The 25634-nt window shown below is 32.2% G+C and overlaps 1 protein-coding gene across 4 annotated transcripts in view; it reads right to left on the reverse strand.

Moving 5' to 3' along the window:
- Positions 1-25634, reverse strand: part of LOC112684159 (eye-specific diacylglycerol kinase) — a 156913-nt gene that overhangs the window by 16855 nt on the left and 114424 nt on the right. For all 4 annotated transcript variants that reach the window (XM_025555530.1, XM_025555538.1, XM_025555517.1 and 1 more), the window contains 4 exons: positions 17527-17724; positions 17329-17458; positions 11892-12013; positions 633-989 (listed from right to left, as the gene is read on the reverse strand). In XM_025555530.1, the coding sequence (XP_025411315.1) occupies positions 633-989; positions 11892-12013; positions 17329-17458; positions 17527-17724 (807 nt within the window). The remainder of the gene's footprint in view (positions 1-632; positions 990-11891; positions 12014-17328; positions 17459-17526; positions 17725-25634) is intronic.

Below are 25634 nucleotides of genomic sequence, written 5' to 3' on the forward strand. Positions count from 1 at the left end.
ATAAAACTATGTAGTTCGAAAAAATGTTTACGCTGAATGATGATTATAAAAACTTCTTTACGGACGTAACGGAATTTAATATAATATTATATTGATTATTTTTACATCAATTAGACGTCATTTCAAATTCAGTTCTTACTCAAACAGGCGAATACTTTTTTTTTTTTTAAATTAATACTTAAAAAGTTTACTAAAAAATAATAAAAATTGTCCGTTCATTTGCGAATCGTCTTACAGAAATCACGACGTTTCGATGGAATGAAATCGTTTTTATAATAAATTTATTAAAATAAAGCGAAAAAACGTATTCACTCGGAATAATATTGATTTTCATAAACGGATACATCTGGTTCAGTAAAACGTCTCGTCATTCGGCCTATTCTACGATTAACGATTGATATTCTCGGATATTTCTGCGCTTAAAAATGGTTGTAACAGTAATAACATTGTTTACAACATGGTCATAAAATCGATTCGGAGCAATAAAATAACGATTTGTTCACATCTGCGATGGCCATCTGTTATTGGAAATAGAAGAAAAAAAAATTGTGTCGTACAATTAACGTGCATCAGTCGAGTTTGAGTCAATACAATATAATATGTTATGGAACACATGGTCATAGACTACTTACGCCTCCCCAACCAAGAGCTCTGGCCAAATCGTTGCCTGTGCCCAACGGTAGCACGCCTACCGGAAACGACACAGCGTTGGATATTTGGTCCAGGATTGACAGGACCCATCCGACAGTGCCGTCACCGCCGCACGCCAGCACCCGGAGGTTCGGTACCTTCTTGTACAGTTCCAAGCCCATTCTGGGACCACCGCGGCTGAGATCGAATACCTGTCTGGGGTTCAGGTGCCATTGGAACTTTTGCAGCAGCTTCACACCCTGGTTGCCGCCTGACTTGGGGTTAATAAATATTATCACAGGCTTGACGTTCAGCGTCGGGATCGGTTTGATCACGAATAACTTGTCTTCTTTGTCGGGCTGCGAACGGCAAACGAAAATACATCAAAATAATAATAATACGAATCGCGAACATTTATTATAATATTAACGATCGACCGACCGACTTAAGCCCGGTGTATGTACTCGAGTGTGCCTCACCCGCGGAGAGAGGCAAAGGAATTAATTAATTTTTATTGTTGTATACAACGTCAATATAATACTTGTTGGTCTCGTTCGGTCTTGACGAACTGAGTTTAATAGGATTTATTACAATGATTTAAACGTACACGTTAGTGAAACACTTTTCGACCCGTCTTAACGAACTCACAGAGCCCACCCGAGCCCGGTCACAATAAGTGAAATACGATCCGAGAGTTGTAGCAGTACGCTCTAATGGGCAGACGGTACTAATGAACTGTAGTTAAACTTTCTACGTCTTTAATGATAATGCTACTGTTCCCATGTCCAATGTTTACTTTTCATTATTTATCTGATAGAAAAGAGAGAAGAACGCGCGCGCACACCCACCCACGTATATATACATAAAATATATTATTTGAAATGCAGTCGTATTAAAAATTAAAATATAAATACAGCCTTTGTTGCGATACGGATGGAAAACGGAACACGACGAACCCCTCTAGGGAAAACATTGTTTTCTTTTAACTCTTTTTGTAAAATATTTGCATTTATTATTATTATTATTATTATTACTATTTTCGTTTTCCCAACGCGCGTTTATTGAAATGAACCACGGCAATTTCACTCTTGTTTATTGATCATAAACACCAACGGTATTGTTATCAAATTACCACCGGTCTGACGCATTAAAAACCGAAATCAATAATCCTCGCAGTAGACATTCTCCAATTCCTTGGTAATATTAATAATGTCAGCAGCTTTTGATTTACACACAGTGCATACATTACAATAACAGCGACAATAGTACCGGACATCATTTAATACGCATGTCCGTGACGATCAAATAAGATTTTTATTTTTTTCATTTATTTTTTTATTATATATACACACAATCTGTAGACCCACCCTTTTGCTATGGATCTGGCTGCAAGGAACCGTCTGAAATCCTCAGAGGCGATAAGAAGAATCGAAAAACCGTACGCCGTTACGGTGTATTTATAACATGGACGCACCAGCAGCTGAATGTCGTGCTACATAGTGCCGCATGATGACGTCGTGACCGGTGACGACGGCACACATAGTTTGTTCCGGGGGTAGTTTTCGAGTGTTCGGCCGTGCGTCGACGTGCAACCCCCCAGTTGTAACCCTTTCCATCACGCGTTTCAAGAATATTTCACAAAAGTTACGACAATCCCCAGCCGCCGGTCGTTACCCATGGAGTACCATTACGGCGTTTTGAAAAATCACACCAACGCCCACCACATCCATCGCATTGCGAATCATGATTTTAATAACCATTACTAACACACACGGCACCTTCATTACGGGTGTGCACTCCGAGAACATGATTGTTACGTTACGGGCTACGCCTAAGCGTCGTGTCTCACCGTGAATAAGTTCATCTCCGTCAAAACGGAGTTCTTGCCAAAAGCTCTTACACGTGTGGATTTTTCATTTCAAGCTTATCCCCGGTCCTCGCGCATCCTTAGGATGAACCAAAATATCGCTATTGACCAAATATTTTCGATTTCGTGTGTGTCCTGATGTCAGTACCCTGTCCTAAGCCTTCGGATTCATCGAACGCGCGTTTTCACAGAATTTGGATTATAGATTCATTCCCAAAGACCTTTCTCAGAGCTCTACACATTAAATTCTATTGAAGAAATAGTTTTGTCCGATCGACATTTCATCGGAAATTTTCAAATCTCTCCTAGTAGAAATTAAAAATAAACTTCGCTGCGTTCCTAATGGTAACGTAAACATTCGATTAAAGAATTCGGCATCGATTGTCCACATCGCTGCGAGAAAACCTCATAATACCCACTATACGAGCACTCACGCCGAGTCGTAAATTCAGAGCGCTCGTTCTCTTTTTAATGTAATAAATTATACCAATGCGCGTACGGTGTGTTCCATTATGATAACATTTTGGTTTTACAAGCAATACCGTTGTAATTGGTTACGAATCAGTTTTTAATTAAAATTATTAAAATAAATACAAAAAGCGTCCGTGCTACCGTGTGCAAAGGTATTACGCGAAAATAGGACGATCAGATCGGTTCAATAATTTTTTTTTTCCAGTAGACTGACCTAGTTACGTGACACGATGCATATTCTCATAATATAATATGTTATATACACACATGTGTGAAATGCACTTGTACTACAAAATGCATGATTATTGCTCGAACGCGTTCGCGTAGAACATTAAAATTTTTACCCTTAGGTGCTTGTTGTATTGCATTCCAAATGCTTTCTACGGTGATCCTATGGCGATCTATGTTAGCCAGTTTCAATTGTCAAGCGTCGCTGATTTGGCGGGGTAATTGGTAACGGGTGATGCGTATCCGTTTTCCGTCGACGGTGAACTCGCAATATCATGAGATTTTCGCAATTTTGACCACGCGCTTTTTTCCTACCCCGATTGATATTATTCTGCATGACCCCCGTTATCATTATTTTGCTGAAGCCATATTATGTTTATTGGCTTAACCACGGCATTTATTTTTGAGCCGCCGCAGCCGCTATCAGATGTTTCTAACAATATTTAAACGTGTCCCGTTATATTGGTTAACTAATAATCGATTATAATATTATATTTGTGTGTACGTAAGAATATTTCACCGTACAATTGCAATAGTTCAAAACGAACGCACACGTGGTTATTTATTATCTGTTTATGAATTTTAATTAAAAGAACAATAATATGACTAAAATAGTAATACTAAAATATTATTAGTATTGTATGTGAATGCAATTATGATACAGTTTCAAATCACAAGTTATTATTTATTACAATTGTATTATTTATCATAAAAAAAAAAAATAAAAAATATAGACATAAATTATGGGTCCCATAATTCCTTGGATAGTATACATTATAGTTCATAACACGAATCTCATATTCAAATAAAAGTCAATACTTTTTTGTTTGTTTAAATTTAAATTTAAAACTTAATGAAGTTCGAATAATAAAAAATGAAGTATTAATAATTATTTGAATTTTGAATTATATGTATATAATATTTGTGGATTTTGTAAATATTTAAGTTTGTATTTTGCATAATTTATTTGTTCGAGGCTTAATTTGTAAGTTTATATTTTTACACAGTTTTTTGCTTATTATGGTAACAGATTAATTACCTATTCAATCTTGTTTATTTATTAAAAGTTTAAAATATAATTAACTTTATGAAATATTTTCCGTTTAATGTAAAGTTATACATTTTATAATTAATTGAAAAGTAAATATTTTCTCTAGTGATTAGTTGAAGGTTTCATTTGGCCCTGTATAATATGTCAATTTTATTTCAATGTTTTGCCAGATTTGTTATAAAAACGTACATATACAATACATAAACTCCAAATATAAATGTTATAAGTAGGACACGGATTTAAATGGAAAATGCATTTTTTTTTCTAAATCCTTACATGCTCAGTTTAGCAAAAATATGTTTCAAGTGGTGGAGATTCATGTAATTCAAATTTTATTTAAAATTTTTTCGCATTTTTTTGTCGTATATACTTCTTTCTTATTATTTATTTATTATTATTATTTTCATATTTATTAAAAATTTAGGATTTTTGGAAAAAATTCAAACAATTTCAAGTATACAATATTTTTCTTTAATCAAATTATTGACAACTACACTTTATCGTCTTATGTTATCGTTATGTCATTAAATGATGGTACAATAGTCGATAACGATAACAATAGTACGGACTAAGTGTGTGGAAAGCATTGATCAAATAAAATAAAAAAAATTTAGTGCATTTTTGGTAGTAATTTTTTACATTTTTAATACATTTATTACATTTTTCACATTGTTAATACATATTTTTACGTAATTTATTAAATTTTTAGGTCATTAAAATCTATTAAAATATATAAGTTATAGAACTATTATAACTTATAAGCTTTGTAACATAATTGTGATTTGTTCCATGCCAAATAATTGTAAAAAATATTAAGTATTCAAATAGTAAAATGGACGGAACAAGTATCCTCAGTTTGTTAAAAAGTAATAAAAACAATCTATATTATGAAAGTATGGAGAGGTACTACTTAATAAATTTTGCTCTTGTTAAGTCTGTCATTGCATATGGAATCATAGAATGGGGTGTGAATACATCAATGTCTTGTCTTCAGATAAGCCAAAATAAACTAATTAAGTTTACTATTAAGAAAGGATTAAGATGTCTAACTATAAATTTGTACAATGATTTTAAAGTTCTAAATATAAAAAAAATATATCTAAAACCATTATCAATTATTTCGAAAAAAAAGAAATAACTTACTAGGATAGTTGTTTCGTGGGGTGAATACAAGTTATGCATTAAACAAGTAGAAAATTCGACGTCCAATGAAAACTTGTTTCCATATGCAATACGAGTTTTTATGAATATAAAATAGAAAAAATTAGATAATATATATTTATATATTTATTTTTGAATCTCATTTAAACGCTATCCGTAGTAAAATCGATTGTATTGAAAAAACATTACTGAACGGTTATTGGTGGTGGATGGACATTAGATTTTGCTATTCGGCCATTCGGCTTTTTAGCGCATCATATTTTACTATTACAATAATTATATAGTTCATTTTATATTTATTAATTTATAAAATTGATGAAAATAAAACTGCTTCGCGTGGATCATAGGATTTATTATCAAGGGTATTTAAATAGCTTTTACCAAGAAACAGTAGATAAAATGTCAGCTATAATTGTTAATTGTTTTCCAATACCGAAAAAATTATAATTGTCGATATTATTTGTTTATTAGTTAATTGTTAATTAGTTGAAGGCCTTTTAAGGTCAAAAACGTTTTGGATTCTGAGGTGGATGATTCTTCCAGAAATGATTTAGAAATATGTATTCTTTTTATTAATTTTTGATTGCCTGGGAAATATTTTTATATTTTTATTTATTATATTAATTTTAATAGTTACCGATTGAAATAGAAATAAATTAACAATAAAAATAAAATAAAGATGATTGTGCGCGTTTTTTAACCAATTTTTTTTTTCCATATAATACACACATTTATGTTCTCCAATCTAAAGTAGTAAAATATATTCTTAGCGAGGTCGGGTAAATGAGCCAGTGATTATACGGGTGTAGAAAATATAATATCTACGTTTTCTCTCGGACATATTCATTTCATCGAACACCATTACAAAAAAAAATCTACATAAATAGATGCAAAACATATTAAATCAAGACAATATACTAGCTGTAAGTAATTATTTCGAATCTATTTTGTATGATATGTGAACGAAAAAAATTAACAGTCTAATGTAACGTGCATGTATTGTAATTATAAACTGAAGTTGAGCGAATATATTTTAAATGAAACATTATGCGTCTCTTGTTCATTATACAGGTGTTCAAACAACTGACACATTATAAAAGAGTTATTATAAATACGTCACGTGTTGTCACGTACTATACAATCCATATAGTACATTGGCATTAGATTGAATAAATTATATCTTTGATCGATTCAAATGTCTTAAATGATGATGAATCGAGTCACTTAAGCTTAGTTGCCCTGTTTATCATTACTCGTAAATAGCATCGAAACTAAATCATTATTGTTTTTATTATTATTAATGAAAAATAATTGTTAACATATTGTTTCCTTATAAATAAACAATATTTTTGTTAATATTACGATGTACTTAATATTTTTGTTTTAATAATTGTAATATTGTCATAAAAACAGCTATTTGTTATTATAGTTATATACAATGTTAAAAAACGTTTAGATTTGAAGGTATTGAATGAGTTTACACACAAATTTATTTTCAGTAATTTACTGTTTTATAAACGAGAAAAATCAATATAAAAGTAATGAATTCTTTTCAGTTGCTAAAAAAGAAAAAACAAGACAAAAAATGATGATATAATTATTCAACTTGAGAGCACTTGAGAGTTTTGGCTTGTACTTAGCTAGTATAAAGTCTTAAAACTCAGAATTTCGGCCAGTAGATATAGCTTACTTAATAGTTACTTATATAGTCGTGGAAGAACGCTATGCCAAAACAATTAGAACAAGCTTGGCAAATTGGAAAGCGTACAATGTATTTACAGACAGTAGGTATAAAAGAAACATTAACTTTGTGAAAACCATATCTTGGCTCTTCGCCAAACCATTGAAGTTCATGTAATAATTTTAATTTTAAGGTAATGGATCTCTCCAGATTAATAAACATATAAGCATATATAAATATGCTAAATAAAACTATTTACTTGGGAATAATAATTTTATTTTAAATAAATTACGGTCAAGAACCCAATATATATAAAAGTATTTTGACAAAATAAATTATTGTAAATCACAATTACCTTAATAATAATAAACTTAACGATTAACGAGAAAAAAAAATATTAATCGAAAAATAACTGGTTTTCGTTGGCGATTCCCATCATTCAGGTAAGAGGTTTGTTTCTCAAATAATTATCTAGTTGTGCAATGAAGAATAGAAAAATTTTAATTGTTGTGAACATTCATATTAATCATTAATTTTTACAAGCAGGGAAGAAGAGTCAATAGAGCCAGAGAGGAGTTTATGGAGATAAGATAAATTATGTGGTTATTATGTATACTACTCGTATTAATAACGCACAAATGATTAATATGTATCATAATAATATAAGTACTCGTATATCGAAAGAAAAATATAGGATAACTTATTAATGATGGGAATTATTCGAATATTCAAACATTCAAATAATTCCCATCTCTAAAATTTATGGATTATTAATTTATTGAACAAATATCATGGATAAACGTATGGGACATATGGCAAATTGATTAAACGGTTGACTTTTCAAAATTTTAATATTTATTATTACCTAAACTCGAATATGTCATGAACGCTAAGCGTTGAATCATAGGTGTTATTATATGTTAGATGTCTTCCGTAATTGAGCCATTCTGTGAACTACACGTATGTCTATACTTATTATATCAATAATTAAAAAAGTTTAACGTTTTATTACACCGTGAAAATATTTCTCGTAATGCCATAAAGTTCAGTGGAATAATTTTTGTGAGGAAAATTTGATGTTACGTAGCGGTTGATAAATCATAGTAAACACGCTCATTGTTTCGCACTCTAATGGATTTAAACGGTACGAAGATATTTCGGAAATATTGTTTATTTGCAGTTATTTGTAAGATACATTTACAGTACTATACCCACGGTCCATTAAATGTTTAACCAACTTATGTGGTTTACGGGAAATATTTAACTAAAATTAAATAAAAATGACAACTGGTAAGTCCACGTTTGAAAAAGATATTTAATTTTTTTATGAAGCCTACAACGAATATACGAGTAGAACCAGGCAATGCGAGTACCATTGTACCAGACGTACATAACATTATTATAACTGGTAGCAATATCTAACGAATGATAGCCTCGTTAAACCAGCCAAATATCTTTATTAATTTCAATTTCAATTTTGTTTTGTTTATTAATATTCATAAGGAATAGAACTCAGCCATTTTCCGACGAACAGCGCAAGCGTGTACATAAAATATGATAATAGTTTGGGAAACATTTATTTTTGACTCGTCTGTTTCCACCTGTTGTAGTAATATTTTAGTTCTCAGTATCTGTCACTACACCCTATACACGACAGTACGTAAACCTATCGGAAAAGTGATTTTATATCTGACGTGTTCGGAGAAATACGTCGGCGTTTTGACAGACAGTCGCAGTCGACAGGAGCCGAGGGAAAATGCCACCCCTACTTGTGTGTGTTGCGAGGTAAATGAGCTTACGATATATATATATATATAACCGTGTGTGTGTGTGTGTGTATAACCCGTACGTGTGAATAGTGACGTGCGATTTTCGCGAGGACATTTTTAACTGAACCAATGAAAAATTACCGACAACGGGTATATGTGCGTGTGTGATAGTGTTCACTGCGACCGTGTTTGTTCGTGTATTGTTTACATTGCCCAGGGGTTGATAGCGTGTTATACCGGTGGTGAGTACCAGGTCCGCTGTGCGATCATTAGATAATAACGCAAAATTCACACCGTTACAGCGTATCGGTCGACTATATAACGTAGTATCATAATATAGAGTACACCATATACACAGCTAGCCTGATACGTTCACGTCGAAACCCTAATTTATTTTTAGACCACATGTTGATAGTCGCAATTTACAATATGAAAAACAATATTTCCCGATAAATTGACAGGGTGCTGTACGGCGTATGATGCGCAGGTAAACAAACGTTCAACTAATGAACATTGATGTACAAGTCAGCGGAGGTAAAATGTATAGCGGCCTCGTACATACCAAAAAAATAAAAAATAGCTAGGAAGTAACACACGAATGGGTGCAAGTCTATGAAACATTAATGCTACAGGTACATCGCGCCCGTGTGATCGCGAGCAGATTCTGATGGTTTCCGTTTGAACTTGAAATAATTTAATACCGTCGTTTAAGTTCTTTCGGTTAAGTTCTAGCGTCGGACGGCTATTTTTATTTTTTCCGTACGAGTTACCACTGCGTGGAGACGAATAAAATATATAACTATTGAAAAGTTATGGCGATTAATATTCAATTTAGAAACGAAATCCCATGTGGACTCGTTTAAACTGAATATAATGAGCGGGGCCGCTAGCCACGGGCTTTTGCAATGGATACGCAAAGACCGTGGACTTGGTTGCGAATGAGTCTTGCCAGACTCATTATCATGAAATTAATTGATTTATTTTTTTAACGCGATGAAACCAACTTTGATTTCCAAATTTTCATTTAAAAACGTTTACATAATTCTCACTAATAGACAAACCTCCTTCAGGTAAAACAAACTCAATTATAGAGACAATAATAATTCAAAACAGACGAACATTAAACAAGAATAGGACAACAATACAGGCCAATGGTAACAAAATGTAGTAGCAATAGTAAATAACACAACAACAGACGAGAAAAAAAATGTACTGGTCAAGGTAAAAGAGATTACCAATTTATATTACCCAGGGTACACATTCGTGTCCTGTCCACGTTCGGGTCCGACATCGGGATATCCTCCCAACAGGAGTGATTCCAGACGCTCTACTCCATCCCATTTATGTAGGCAATGTCGCAAAAAAGAATACATATAATAGTAAGATAATTAAAAATAAGAATAAGTTGTGACACTACCGATGGCTAGGTAACGACAAAACAAAATTCCGTCCGTATTCATCCAATATCTAGCTTAAAATTCACATATGACAAAAATCAAAATGACACATCCGACAATCGATCGTAGTAGGGGAAATGGGTGGTAGGTCTGACCGACAAACCCGAACGATAATAATAATAATAATAATAATAATAATAACACGTTAATGAGATCCAATGACCGAGATGGAAATATTCCGAACCTTACAAAGTTTTCTACAAAAATACAATGTTAAGAAAACACTGTGGTTATACAATCGGTGTAATGTGCAGTTTTAAACGTGTTACAGTGTTTAGAGTAAACCGTGTCGCACGGTAAAGTACTACCCCACGGTTGTCGCGTAACGCGTATATCGACACGACGTACAGTGTTTCCGAACCGGGAGGCCCTAACGTAAATTATATGCAGTTTTCCGAGTCACGTCGAGCTTATAGTGCAGTACGTATGACCGACTCGGGTCGTCAATCGCCTACGCCGATGTATACTACGCATAATACGTTTGTACATAGGTGTATAATTGGCCGTCGATAACATCGTAATTGGATAAAAGAGAAGCCATCGAAGAATATCCTTTAGTGGACGGCTCGGGCATACCTACGGGAATGCTTATAAACGTTGATAATAGTCGATTTCGAACATTGCAAAAGCGCAATATCCAATGTTTTTACGTACGTGTTCGAGGTCACACGGCCGCATGACGTGGTCAGCGGAGAAAGTTTCACGTTTTGCGTCTTATCCATTAGCTAAAACGACGCGATACACCGTGTGTACTGTAATGTTATGCAAAACAACAACCCAGCGGACGGCGGTGTACGCTATTATGCGACAGCGGTTATTGATCCGCCAACCGGGAGAACGATGAAGTGTATAATAATAATACAATTATGAATCGCAATCTCGCGTCTATAATCGGCATTAAGTTGTTTATTTTTCGTTTCGCGAAAACGACATACTCGCAAATAGTGTCATATTGTACTAAACTATCAGTCGAACCATAACAGCTGCAGCAGAAGTCAACAGTTTTGACGAATTAATAATATGATGCCGAACTGATGGAAAAAATTAAAAAAATGACTGCCTTCTATAGAACGTTTGAATGCTGAACAGCATCACGATGCGCGTTTTAATACGTCAGCCGAGTGGAGAACTGCAGAAAAAGTTTTAAACTTTAAATACCATATCGATATCGTTGCGTGCACGCGTACATTGTACTATGGACGTAAATAATACATTTATCAATGACGACAAACGCGCATTGTTGTATAAAGGTCATAAATAATGTAAGCAGTTTTAATTAATTATTAAAATGTAGTAGTAGGCGCGTGTTGAAAATAAAAAAAAAACCGCACACTTTTAAAAGTCAATGGCTGTATGTATATACGCACCTGTCGAACTTTTTGTTTTGCCGAATCAAACAGAGCCGAGGGCCAACGGATAAGAGGTGAAATAATTTACTAGCGATTCCATGTACGTGTATAATATTATTATACGGGTTGGGCACTAGTGCACGCAATACGTCGGCCGCATATGTACTGCGTTGATTTACTTTTAAAAAGATTGCGTTGCTACAAAGGAAGAATTACAATATATTTACCTTATCTTTCGTTTTCTTCTTGGACGATCGTTTTTTCGGCGATCTTATGCTAGACTTGAAGTTGCCTTTCCGCGGTAGCTTAACGATCCACGACGGAGGGACAATGATATTGCTATGTTTACCTGAAAGCGTACACAGTCACACTTATTAAAAATTTAACTAACTATATTATACATGATACTGGCAAACTTTTCAAAGACTTTCGTGCGATGTACTTTCTGTTGAAAAATTTTTTACTATTCACGTTTTATCGTCTACATAGTATATATTATTCATATTCATGTTTGAACTTATAAGAATTGTCTATAGACATTTTGTTGTTGAATTCATATTTTATTTGAAAAAAAAATATATATGTGATGCATAATAAAACATTGTGTATATATATATATTTATATATCTTTTACTTTTCACAATTGAATTATACAGGCTATTATAATATAGATGGTATAACATTTGGAAACATGCAAGAACGAAGGAATGGCAAATAGGTTGTTACTTATGGTAGACATTTTTAAAGAGCGGCAGATTTAGTTGCAGGGAATTCCAGATTATATTATAATATCGAAGTTAAACAAGTGCTTTGATGAATCGAGAATAGTGAAACATGATTTTGCTATGATTTCAATCAAAAAATATGTGACAAAGAAATTGAAATTGAAAAACTTGTCGATGGTTTTCACGTAAAAATAATAGTGTGAGGTAAATTTAATACATGAATAGATCAATAAATAACTATATTTTACTTAGATATTGCTTCTGCACCATTTTGTGTTGAAAAATCCTTTTTTTTTTTTTGTAAATATTATTATTTGTGAATTGAAATGTAGATCACTAAAGGGACGACTAAAAGATGTTTTGGCTGGGTCAGCGGTATAACACTTTAGATTGGCCCCGGAAACATGTTCTGCGAATACAAAATGAAGTTACTGAAAACAATATTTATAGAAGTATGTGACTTTAAGTTAATCGTTGTATAGGAGTTCATAGTTTCAGAAGACGTTCGGAGTAACTGGCTAGATACTGGAAGAGAAGTTGTACCAAAGCTATTAAAAGCAACCTTGCTTCGTGTACTAATTAAAACAAATTTACTCCTTTCCTTTCCCTTCATGAAAGTAATAACACAAAGTTGGGAGAGATTATGTGGTATTAGACGAATCTATTTGATAGTTTTGACTATGAAAACACTGTGGTAGGGGGTTTAGGTGCTGTTCGATACAAAAATAGTAATTTTAAGTGTTGCCTTAGAACACGCACGGTTCAGTACAAATAAGTATTATCGTAGTCATAGAATACAGATTTGCCTCATGAACTAAATATAATGATCCAACAGTTATGACGTACGTTTATAAACATGAAGCTTATTATTAGTACTAGTAATGGGTAATTCAATATTAGTTTTGGGTATAGGGCCCAATCCGAACTTTCGAACTTATAATAATTTATTTGAATCCTAATCGAACCGTATAATCTTTGTATATGTTTGATCAAACTTTAATATTGTTCGTTGTTGCATATACTATGGCTAAATTTTATCTTAAACAATAGATGTTACGAAGGAAGCACTAGATGTTTAAAACGTAATCGCGATCGGGTGATGTTTATGGGAATAATATAAACGCCTACGGTTTTTCAAATTATAGTTGTTATTGATTAAAATCCCCATCAGTTTTTTATTTGATCTAAAAAGTTTTTTGTATATTCAGAACTCTCATATTTTTGTCCTGGTTATTTTTAATATAATTCTAAAACCATTATTTTATATTAGCAGTATAGTAAAAATGTATTTAAAATACACCATTTTATTTCTCCGTGTTAATAATGCATTATGTATAAAAATGTAAAAAAGATGGTTATCTTATTTATTTATCATAGAAACCGAGTAAAAAGCCACTAACTTAGTATAATATAACTCTTGAGTTCAAAACCAATTACTCTTTTGACTACGAAGAAAATGCAAAGTCTTGAGCTAATTGAATTTAAAATTCTTTCAGTACGTATATAATTGGTTTACATTTTTGATGTTCAAACTTTTTTATACAGTTAATGAATTTGAACCAATTATACTTTCCGTCTTCTCTTTAATCCGTGATATAATAAGTTTTTATATATTTTGTATGAAGTTAGATTGTTAATTCGAAATGTTGTTATAACAAAATATGTTGAATAGATATTATTATTATATTAATAATTAAGTTTATATTATTTTCATTGTTATTACATATTTATGAATTCAATACGTCTACGTATTTTGTCCATACGAGCAAGTGGTAAAATTGAAATATTATTTTACACATGATCATTGATTTTATAATACTATACAGGTAAAATATCCTATTGTTGAAATTGATATCGACCACGTGGATGCAGCTTCAAAATGTAACTTTAATCGATTGCATTCAGATTGATAAAAAAAACATGTTTACAACAACAACAAAAAAAAAAAAACTGACACTAACATTTTTTAACGAAAAAAACCTAATTTTGTCAATTTAAATGCAAAATATTACAACATCTGGTGGCTGCGTTCACATAGTCGCTACAGATTTTAACAACGAATTGACGTATCAGTATAGATTAAAATCAACAGACTACGCAAAACCGAATTTTGGCCCTCTTTAATGTGTTTCAACCGGTTTATCTATTATGCTTTATATTGTTTTTATATTATATACCATGGCACTCTCAAATTTTATTTCTTTTCCGTTCGAGTTATATAAATGTATTTATCATGGAAATTTGTATATTTGAATATTCTAATATAATGTTTGGCCGTGTACGGGAACACGTTACGTTGCAATCATCACGGCACGAATTAGGAGATTTAAATTGCGTACGACGAACTAGTATTTTGTTCGAATTATTTGAGCAGAAATACGTCGTGTTCCCGAAACGATGACGACGTGACACACCCCGCTTCCATCCGAAACACACTGTGATGATGCTGGGTGTACGTTTGTACGGCACACTGTATAGGCAAATTAGCAGCACCGGTGCACACGTTGTCGGCCGAGTTGCCTACTCTAAACATAAGAGCATACATTTGGGTTGTTAACCATAATGGTATTATTATATTGTTATTCGAGGTATGTCGTAAGAACGTAATGGATGCGGGCGCGCTCATCCGATGTAACGCGAATATTATTTACGCGCATTCCAGTTATCTCATTAATATCACGTTTCCCTTGTATTTATATTATTTCACGTAACATATTTTACGTGTATTTTGTGCGGACAATATAGGATACGAATGATAATGAATTGTTAAAAATACGCGTAAAAGGAAAGTGAGCGGAGGTGGCGTAGAGGTAATAGAAAGAATACAATAATATAATACGATTGTACGGTTAAATGTAAAATTCGGTACAAATGTAAATTGATTGAAATACGTGTAGAAGTTCAATATTTGCGACACATTGTACGAACAACTGATGGACTAGCGTTAAAATTAGGTTTACATACCCTGTATTCCGGAAGAAAATTCATTGATGTTTCTTTTATTAATAAAATATTAAATAATTTAATCAATTGTCCTGACATTATGGAGGAAATAGATGGGTTAGTTTATACTTTTTATTCAAGATCGAAATCAATCTTTTACGTATCGTTCCACTCGAAACCATACAGTTTTAATGTAACTATATGCTGTACGCTCCGAAGCTGTAATGAAATAAATTTCGATTTTAATTTTAATAAAAAATCTAAGCTTCGGCTTTTATATCTAATTTTCAAATAGTAAATCACTAAATGTATTAGATATAGCTTTAAGTTAATAAAGAAATGTAAATTAATTTTTATTAATATACCTATCCGTTCTCTAAAATATACCTAATACAGAAATAAAAAATTAATCATTATAATTAAATACTGCAATCAAGTATTATTATTATCATTATTATATATACTTATAATTTTTGTATAACATATTGTTAGCTCAATTGCCCTATAGGGGCATTGAACTATTATTATTATTATTATTAAATATACAAACTCGTGTAGAATTTGATAGATATAGGTAGATATTGTTCACAATGTAATGGGCAAAATTTAATTATAATAAACAATAATATTATTCGTAGGAATAATTGTTGAGAACTGTCATTGCTTATTTGTATTCAGTTGAGTGATAAGTTAATATAAATAATGTATTTATAATGGGTTTCCGTACAAACGTATACAGTGTATAATAATGGTGTTGAGGGAAAAAATATTATTTTTCCACGTTACTTCAATATTGACCAAGACAAATGAATAATACTTTAGTTTTGTGATTCACCATATTTATATTGTTAAAAATTACACTGAAGCTGCAATGAAAGTAAACAACCTAAAGTTTTATTCGGTTTTCGCATACAATTTTGATACACTGAAAAATCATATGAACCGTCGGAATAAAATTATTTATTCTGAACGTTATTATTAATGAACGATTTCTCCCTTTCCCAAATGCTCCGTTATTTTACTCAACCAACCGATTTAAATCCAAACACAATTTAAACAAAAACATAAACTTTTGTTCGAATTAATAATGAAAATTACATTTTTAATCACGTAGGCATACGCGTGAGAAGTTTTTAACAGAATACTAAAATTGAGGTTTGAAAAACTTTATTTTCAAGAGCGTTTCTAATTATCTAGGTAATTGGTGTACAAATGTGTTTTACTTCTATATCTACAAAAGTCGTATCATCCTATTTGCTACTTTTTTTTATTTTTACGTCCCGGAATAGATTCATTTTAGGTTATGTATATATGTGTATTTACATAACTATTTATATATATTTACAGCAGCATTAAATATTTTACGATTTCAACTACAATAACGTTTGTTATTTAGTGTAAAATATAATCATATTTTTGAGCAATGAAACTTAACGTATCATACTTTTATTTTTCCAAATTTTTTTACTAAACAAAGTTGTAACAGCTTAATACGATTATGGGTAATAAGTTAGTAAGAATAATCATAAATATGTTATAAGATATATCTAAATGTACCGCTAAATATCATATTAATACAACGTTAAAAAAAAATCAACGAATTGATTAGTCTTTACTTTTAGAAAATACGGTTTCTCATGATCAAAGATCTTTGATCTATTAGCGTTCTTGTAGTGTTCAGTATGGTGATGTAGAAATTTGTTTTATTAACTATGTCCGCGAAAATCTTCAACGTTATGAGGTATTTTTCCGATATATCATTGTCAAAAAGTTTACGGTGCATTTAGACCGATATGTTTATTTTAACTTTCGGTAAAACCGCTAACGGATTATTATATTACACGTTGTGATAGACTTGCAGTGACTAATCACAATTTGCACCACCGCGTAACAACGAATTCACTTTAGAAACCAATTCGACAGTTCGGTCGCGTGGAACACACCGCTTTCATCTGTAAAGCCCATATCAATAGTTGTGCTTTTCCGCAATGCTTACCTAAGGTACAGGGTTCATTCATTTTCGTATCGTTGAAGCACGCGGTCTTGTTGTGGACACTCAGCTTGCACCAAGAGCACGTGAGAGCTATGATTTCCTTCGAGCTGAATGATAGTACCGACTGGAACGCCTACGGAATGAACGAAAAATTTATGATTATTATTATTTTTTTTATTGGATTTAATCCGTGCTACTGACTTTTCCGCATTGCGAGCACTTGTCTTTTTGTGTTCTCCTGTGCATCCAATGGTGTTTGACTGTTTTGTGTTCCCTGTACTGTCGCACACCGTCGTCTTTGAAGCTCGATTTGCACTTGGCTGCTTCCGGTAGATTGCTCAAACATTCCGAGTGCACGATTATACGACACGCGGAACATTTAAGACGCACTCCGTGTTTCTAAATGAAAATAAAACAATAACAATAACTGTATAAGTAGAGTACATAAACATTGATGCGATATATTCGCAGAAAAGCGCACGATTTTACATTTAAAAAATGTAAGATCTGAAGTACGTATCGTTTGAGGTTGAAATATCTACAAAGATGATGAGAACTGCGAGTGGAAAATTATGAAATATCTCTAAAATAACAGTTCGTTTGAAATATTATCAAAACAAAACAACCAGATTATATGACCCTCAACGTTTAGGTATAATGTTTATGATAATTGTTAATAATATTTATGCTTTTGAAGTTAACATTTACGACTGCAACTGTAACCATGACGTTAGAACTGAATCGTTAACTTTGCGGTACTATATTCAACGTATTTTTATTTTTTATTTTATTTTATTTTTTTTTTTTTTTTTTTTTTTGGTCGGAGAGTACGTCGCGAAGGACTGCAGCGGCGGACGGTCGTTAAATATGTTCTTAACTGCAACGACGGTGCTTAACAGTTTTGTACGGATATAATGCATGACGTCACGAACTCGGTACGTCAAAGACGACAACAAGTCTCTGTGAAAATAATGATATCAAAAACAATAATTGCGATCCGTACAGTCGCCCACGATCGGGATTAACTTTTAATAGAATTTGTCGTGCGACCGAAACCCGTGGAAGAGTAGGGTGCGTTTTGTTGGCTGATGAGAGGTGTGGGGGGGAACGGAATTAATCAATATTGACGTCCGTTAAGCCTCACACATACACAAACGCACGTAGATACGCACCCTGCCCTTGAACCGCCAGCACTTGCATTTACACTTAATGCACGGACACAAGGGTGGAGGGCGCGTGCGCGCATATGCACTTGCGCACGCGTCTGTGCGGCATACATTTATGTATACACATTAATTCATGCACGATCTATACGAGCCGGTAGGATTTCCGCTGTTAATTTAGATCATTACGCGCACGTCTGCAGCCACACCGCGGCTATCGTTTTCGTGATTGCCCATACTCCTAACGATGTAACAATGAACGACGCACGAACGGCCAATAAGTGCGCAAGTACAGCACCGATTACATGCCGCAGGGTGGTGACGGTTCACTGAGAATGTATCATGACGGCTGTTGTGCTTGATGTTGTGATACAAACGGCATGCGACGAAGTGACCGTAGACGTAAATTGGGGTACTTACGGGAGATTATACCCCTAATAATTCTCGTAAGCCTACTAAAAATCCCATCACCCTTCAACAAATATCCGGTTACGATTGTGACATTTTTATTTTTTAGTAGAGAAAGTAATAATTTTCATTACGCCCCAATATCAAAATATGAAACGCGGACAAGTAATCTTTTTATGTTTTATGTATAGGATGAATTGTTTTTTATGTCTGTAAATTATTTACATGCGACTAGTTGAGTCCTTTGACCACGTGACGTACGTACATGTTACTGGATAAATATTTTAATTAGTCATTTATCTGATTTATGGAAAATAATGAAGCAAAATAAAATGATAACAATGTCATTCCCAAATTATTGTCAGACATTCTTGGCAAATATTAATTAATTTAGGCTTAATTGAAAAAATGAATAAGTAATGTACATTATTTTATACAATATTTTTTGTTATTGTAAAATAATTATTTTTTAGAACCTATTCTTACACTATATGAATGTTTTGTATTCTCAGCGTATAAATGGGAAGTAATGTGGGGTATTCCATCTGTTGTATAAAATATGGAATTGCCCCCGTACTTTTGGTAGCCAAATTTACGTCCGTGGAAAGGACACACAATTTGTGTACATAGAAAGAATAGCTATACGTACACTACTATTCATATACAATTTGTATTTGTCGTCTGTTTGCATATGGCACCACAGCTAAAAAGGGAATTTTTGGTGCCAGATTTTTAAGGAACACAAAAATGTATAGTGTGCGATAACCAGGGCTCAGGAGTTAAAGCATTTGCTTATTTTTATGGATTGACTTAAAATGTAGCAGAGTGCTATAGAAGTGTATTTTAAGTTATAATACGTATAATTATGAAATTTGAAAGTGCTTTTTTTTGCTTTTTTCAGTAATTTTTTAAAAAAAATGCTTATTTTCAGTTTTTCTGATTATTTTTACTTATTTGACCAGTTATTTTTTTACGTTTTTGTAGTTTTTTCCTGTAGAGTCGTTTTTGATAAAATTAAAGTTAAAATTAATTCTTATCTTTTCTACGATTTTACGTAGTTCGTCGTCGTCCAAGACATCGTTTTAGGTTTAATAAATATATTCCAATGCTGAGAATAGAACTGAGTGTCAAACGTCAAAATGATCAAGAACAGAGAGAACAGTATACAATTTATTTTTCAAAAAAATCCCTTAGAAAATCCTTAAAATCTTGAAAGTGAAGATTTATTTTTATTTCGCTTGACTTTTTTAGTTAGAATTTTATTGTTTTTTTTTTTTTGATAAATATTTTTACTTAATTAAAATTTTTTTAAATACTTATTTTAATACTTATATATTATAATGATGTTTTTAAGCGCTTATTTTAATGATTTTAAGTGATATAAGGCCCGAGCCCTGGTGATAACACATTTATACCGCACGTATAAAACACGATATATTTAGGTACAAAAGGGTGCATAATTTTCGGCAACGCCCTTCGCACTGAAGAGTTAGAAAATCATCGCAGTTATCTATCCAATACTGAAACATAATACACATACATACAAATCTAAATCTTAGTTGTATTGAATAACACGAGTTACGCTTTTTGTAAATGTTCGGGACACCGTGTACCATGTACAATTTACATTGTACATGTTATATATACACATAATAAATTGTTGCGGGAGTACAACATCAAAGCTATTGTGGCGTGCAGTCAAAAAGTTTCTAACAGTTATCGCCGCGGTGAATATACGCGAGCAGTTTATTGTTATTTATCGGATAATATGTTTGAACAGTAAAACCGCGTGTACAACGGTAAACACAACAAGTTGTATTTGCCGTACACTGCGTTACGCACAGTTGTGTGCGGTTCAAGGGAGTGCTAATGCCTGAACGAGTGAACGAGTAGTGAATACCCACGTGTTGTTGTCAGCAGTCATCAAAGCAGGTACGACCTGAAGTCAGTTGATCTCGTATAATTCCAAGAACTTTTCCAAGGTGTACATATAATGTTTCCTGTTACAACGTCGAAAACGACAACTAAAACAGCGTATCATGTTCTAAACTCCGCAACTACCGCGTAGACGACGAGTGATAATAAACGTACGTTACCGTTGCGTTTCGAGTTCCTTGCGTTTGTCTCGGTAATATTATATGTACCACGCAGTCGTGATACGCGAGTCAAGGCAACGTTTATTCTCCCCATTAAGCAGTTTTTTAAACGCGCGAAGTACAACGAATCGTGAACGCCACAAGTCATTTACCGCCTATTGATAGCAACGTTACGTTATTATTTTTTTGATCGCATAAACCATTAATTTTACCAACTTTTATCATGATTTCCGGAGACGCGAACTATATCGCGTCGTCGTACAACTGTTTGCAGACTTGTGGAACGGACCGAATCCGATCGTTACGACTAGAACAAAACAATCGGATGGTCACCCATCTAAAAACTAGAAACGTGATTCGACGCGTCCAGCTAACTCACGGTGCAATCATCATAATTCAAACAGTAGTGTACGTCGATTAACAAGTCTCCGAAGTATAATATTACGTGTCTAATAGGTACCTAATAGGTACATGAGTTCCGCGCTTGTACTAGTAAACCGAAATTCACGGAAAAGCCATGAAGAAACTCTATATTTTATAAAAGCGTATAATATATAGTATGAAGATTTTTTGAGTACTCTGTATTTTCTACCAGGTCGTTTATGCTGCTCGAAAGCGTATTCGGAATAGTTGTATGTATATTTGTGTATATATACGTGCGTATGCGAACCATTGAAATTCAACAATTTCTAAGCATCGTGTACATATTTTATAGTCAAGTAGATTTATAAATATTATAGAAAGGATCTCGGTTAAATAAAACAAATGCGTTTGCGTATTCTGGCCAAAGATGTGTATGACCATTGAATAATACAGAAGTTGATGAATAACTTATTTTAAACACGACGCTATAAACGATAAACGAAAATGAAAAAATATGATCGCATCGATTATTAATGTCACGTGCATGTATATACCTACCTATATAATTACTTATAAATTTTTGAGGAATATCTACATTTCCACAGTTATTACTGCAATAACATACTACCGTTATAAATCAATAACGTTCGATAACAATTTGGTTTTAAATCATAGTATTCTGTACTCAATGCGAAAACCACGAACGGATTCCCGTGTCCGATACATGTAGTATACACGGTAATCAACTCTTCATGTAGTTATCTCGACGAACATTCGAATGAATAGCATCGAAATACATTTCAGATACCCATTATTGGAGCATTATTATGATATTTATATAACGATATAGTTTAATATAATATCGAACGGGACGAATTAAATATTAACGTAGCAGGATTTCTCTAATGAACTGGTGATCTTGGTCACGGTTTATATTCGGTCGTGTTTATACACTTACACGTTAAATGGCAAATAAAACCTCATCTTTGCCATCGATGTTAACTCGAACGTTAAGCTTAGACAAATATCACCTTTTCCGGTACGAAATTTTCGTTATTCACGACACGACGACAATAATTATACAATTAACAGACAATAATAATATTTCGGAGGGCGTTTAAACGATGTACCAATAATAGATAGAGCAGTAATTTGCGGTAGTATCATCGCTGTTTCTAGAATAGGGAGCCATATTTATATGATAACAGTAACAGTAGTAGATATCATGATATTCTGTTCGGTATGCTTGTGGAATAATCGTCGAGTGATTCAATAAACTATAATCATATCACGATATATTCTTATACCATAGCCAAATTTATTTTATATTATTTTTCTGATTAGCCAAAAAAAGTTACCTATTTCGTTTTTTTCCATACGTTTTGACAAGATTTTTCATTTTCTATATAATTATTCTAATCTATTATAAATATCCTTTATTTTTTAATTATCCTAATATTTCGCGTTCAACTTCTCAGTGTTAAACAAAAATGTATAAATATTGTATATAAGTAAAATGAAATACAAATGTGGTATGTGAAAATCCAAATCCGTTTGAATAATAAACAATTAGAACATATCTAAAGGATAAAACGATACATTTGCTGTCAGTAAGAAACCTGCAGTAAAACAATAACATTGAACAACTTTTAACTCCACAAAATTACACTACTGACCTCATTTTGTATTACACAATATTTTCACGGACCACATTTTAAGTATAGATAGTTAATAAACAACAAATTTGTGTTATAAACACAAACATTTCCAATAAAGTATTTTTCTTATTATGTTATTGAAACTTTCCAAGAATGTATAATTAGTATTAAATATTCAACCAGGTATTTATATTAACAGATTGTTCAATGGAGAGTTATAAGACTGGCAAGGTATAATGCATTCAAGCGGAGATTTCGTCATGACGCCGCTCTGCTGTATTATCTTATACTATATAAGATGTGTACGATATTTAACTGGCTGGATTCAAAATAATAGTGATAATAACAATATTAATAATAATAATAAAATAGCAATACTCGAAATCGGGAGTATTATTATAATAGAAGTATTGTTTTGCATAGTGCTTAGTTAAATATTAAGGTGCACGTGATTCATATCATAAGAACTATAATAAATTCGGTGTAGGTCGTGACGGATACAAACGCTAATCCTGTTAGCGAAACAAATTTCGTATTGAGTATATTTACAAATGGTAAAAGGTCCGTGTTGCGTGAGTCGTAATAGTTGTTTATTAACGTAATGGTGTACTTCCTTAGAATATTTTTCTTTTTAAAAAATTAACGTTTCAAAAATGCACCATAAACGAACGCACGAATCAGAAAAAAAAAAAAACGTTTCAAATGCAATAAATATTTATTACGGTAGAATAAAAAATGTATACGTAAAACTGCATCAAGATAAACGCTGCTCCACTTGTCGATAATATTATACGTACGCAATAGTTTGTGCGTTATAGCCTGGCGTGAATCGTTTACAGGCCAGTTGATCAGTAGTCTATTTAGGTTATTCTTTAGAGGAAATATGGAAATAGAGGCCAATCTAGGGCTAACAAAAGTTCAAAAAAATTTTAATGAATTCAAATTGCGTTATGGCATCAACCGTATTGATACATTCAGTATTCTAATCTAATTGAATGATTTACGACTTTACGATAATTAGTAATATACTATATTTTATCGGTGATGTATGGTTGGCCCTTCGTTCTTCTTGTGTAGAGGTATAACAAATAAAATAAAATTTCATCAATTTTTGAGAATAGAATAAATAAAAATCCCTATATATATAATTAAGAAATGAAATCATAGAAAAAGGCAAGTTTTTAAATTTATTCTTCTCAGAGTTCGAATAAAATAATCAATATTTTATATTTAACATTGATTATTTTATTCTTCTCTTTTATATTTAACATAGAGTTTGTTGTATACACACGTAGCCGTTATTTATTTATTTTATATCGTAAAATTTTAGTAGCATTTTGGCAACATTCTCAGACATTTAAAAAGTACTTCTCTAAAGTGCCAATTAGATAGGAAATTCCGTGCATAAAATATTGTTGTTTGTACATTTTGAAGCATTCTTATATCAAACGAAATTAGTACAAAAAAAAAAAGACCGTGGTAAAACCAATATATTACCATATTTTCCGTTTCGTCTGGCATATAAAATGTGCATAAAGTATGAAAATTAATTTAGCCCAAAAGGATCTATGTGTTCTCTTGCTGTTACTACACGCTGCACTATGCTTGACCGTAGAAAACCGTACGTACCATAATGTATTTTGTAAATTAACGTCCGAAACATTTTTCGGTGCATTTAATGATCTCGCGCGTATATGTTACGACCACCGTATACAAAAATACAAATGATTGGTATAATATTATACATCGAGTCTAAGAAGTACTTAATTTTTTTGGTCTTAACACTTGCTAAAACAACACGTGAGATGTTTAGTACCGCGTAGCGCATGGGTGTAACACGATCAGATGTTCAGATAACAAATATTTTTTTATCTAGATAAAAATAAAAATATTAGGTATATCTAATATCGATTTAGATAAAGATAAACATAAGATCAACTAAAATCATCTTTATAAAGGATAAAAGATAATTATAATTCGCCTAGATAAAAGCAGATGCACTTTTAGAAAATAATGATTTTATATTGAATTGTCATAAAAAAAACAAAAAAATGTAAGGCCCATCTTATACTTATAACATACATTAATATAAATTAAAAATGTATCATAAGGTACATATTAAGTAAACAATATTGCATCTGAAAATGAAAGTATACCTAAATTGAGAAAAATAAATAATTAAATTAATTTACAATTTTGTATTTATTTGAGTCATTTTAAATATGTCTCTAATTTAAAGTGTTTTATTTTTCCTGAAAAAAAATATAGGCAATTTTTCATAATATTCATAATATAAAGAGGCAATGTATCTAGGGTTAACGGATAAAAATAAATATTAAAACTATTATAAAAAAATATCATTATTATATCAGTATTAAGTACGATATTCAACTAACCTGAATAATTGGAAAGTAAAATTGTGAATATAGTTTATATTATATATTAGGTTTTTGATGATTCGAATTTGGAAAGTTAAAAATTTGAAAAACTACTATAAATCGAAATAAATGCTTAGTCCACTGAAAAACCACAATAATTTTAAGAAAATACATGCACATGGGATCCCCTCTGTAAATTAAAAATAACAAAATTTGCGACGTTGGTAATTACTAAAATTCGAG

This window comes from Sipha flava, unplaced genomic scaffold (assembly GCF_003268045.1).
Source record: "Sipha flava isolate LNK unplaced genomic scaffold, YSA_version1 104_pilon_pilon, whole genome shotgun sequence".
NCBI lineage: Eukaryota > Metazoa > Arthropoda > Insecta > Hemiptera > Aphididae > Sipha > Sipha flava.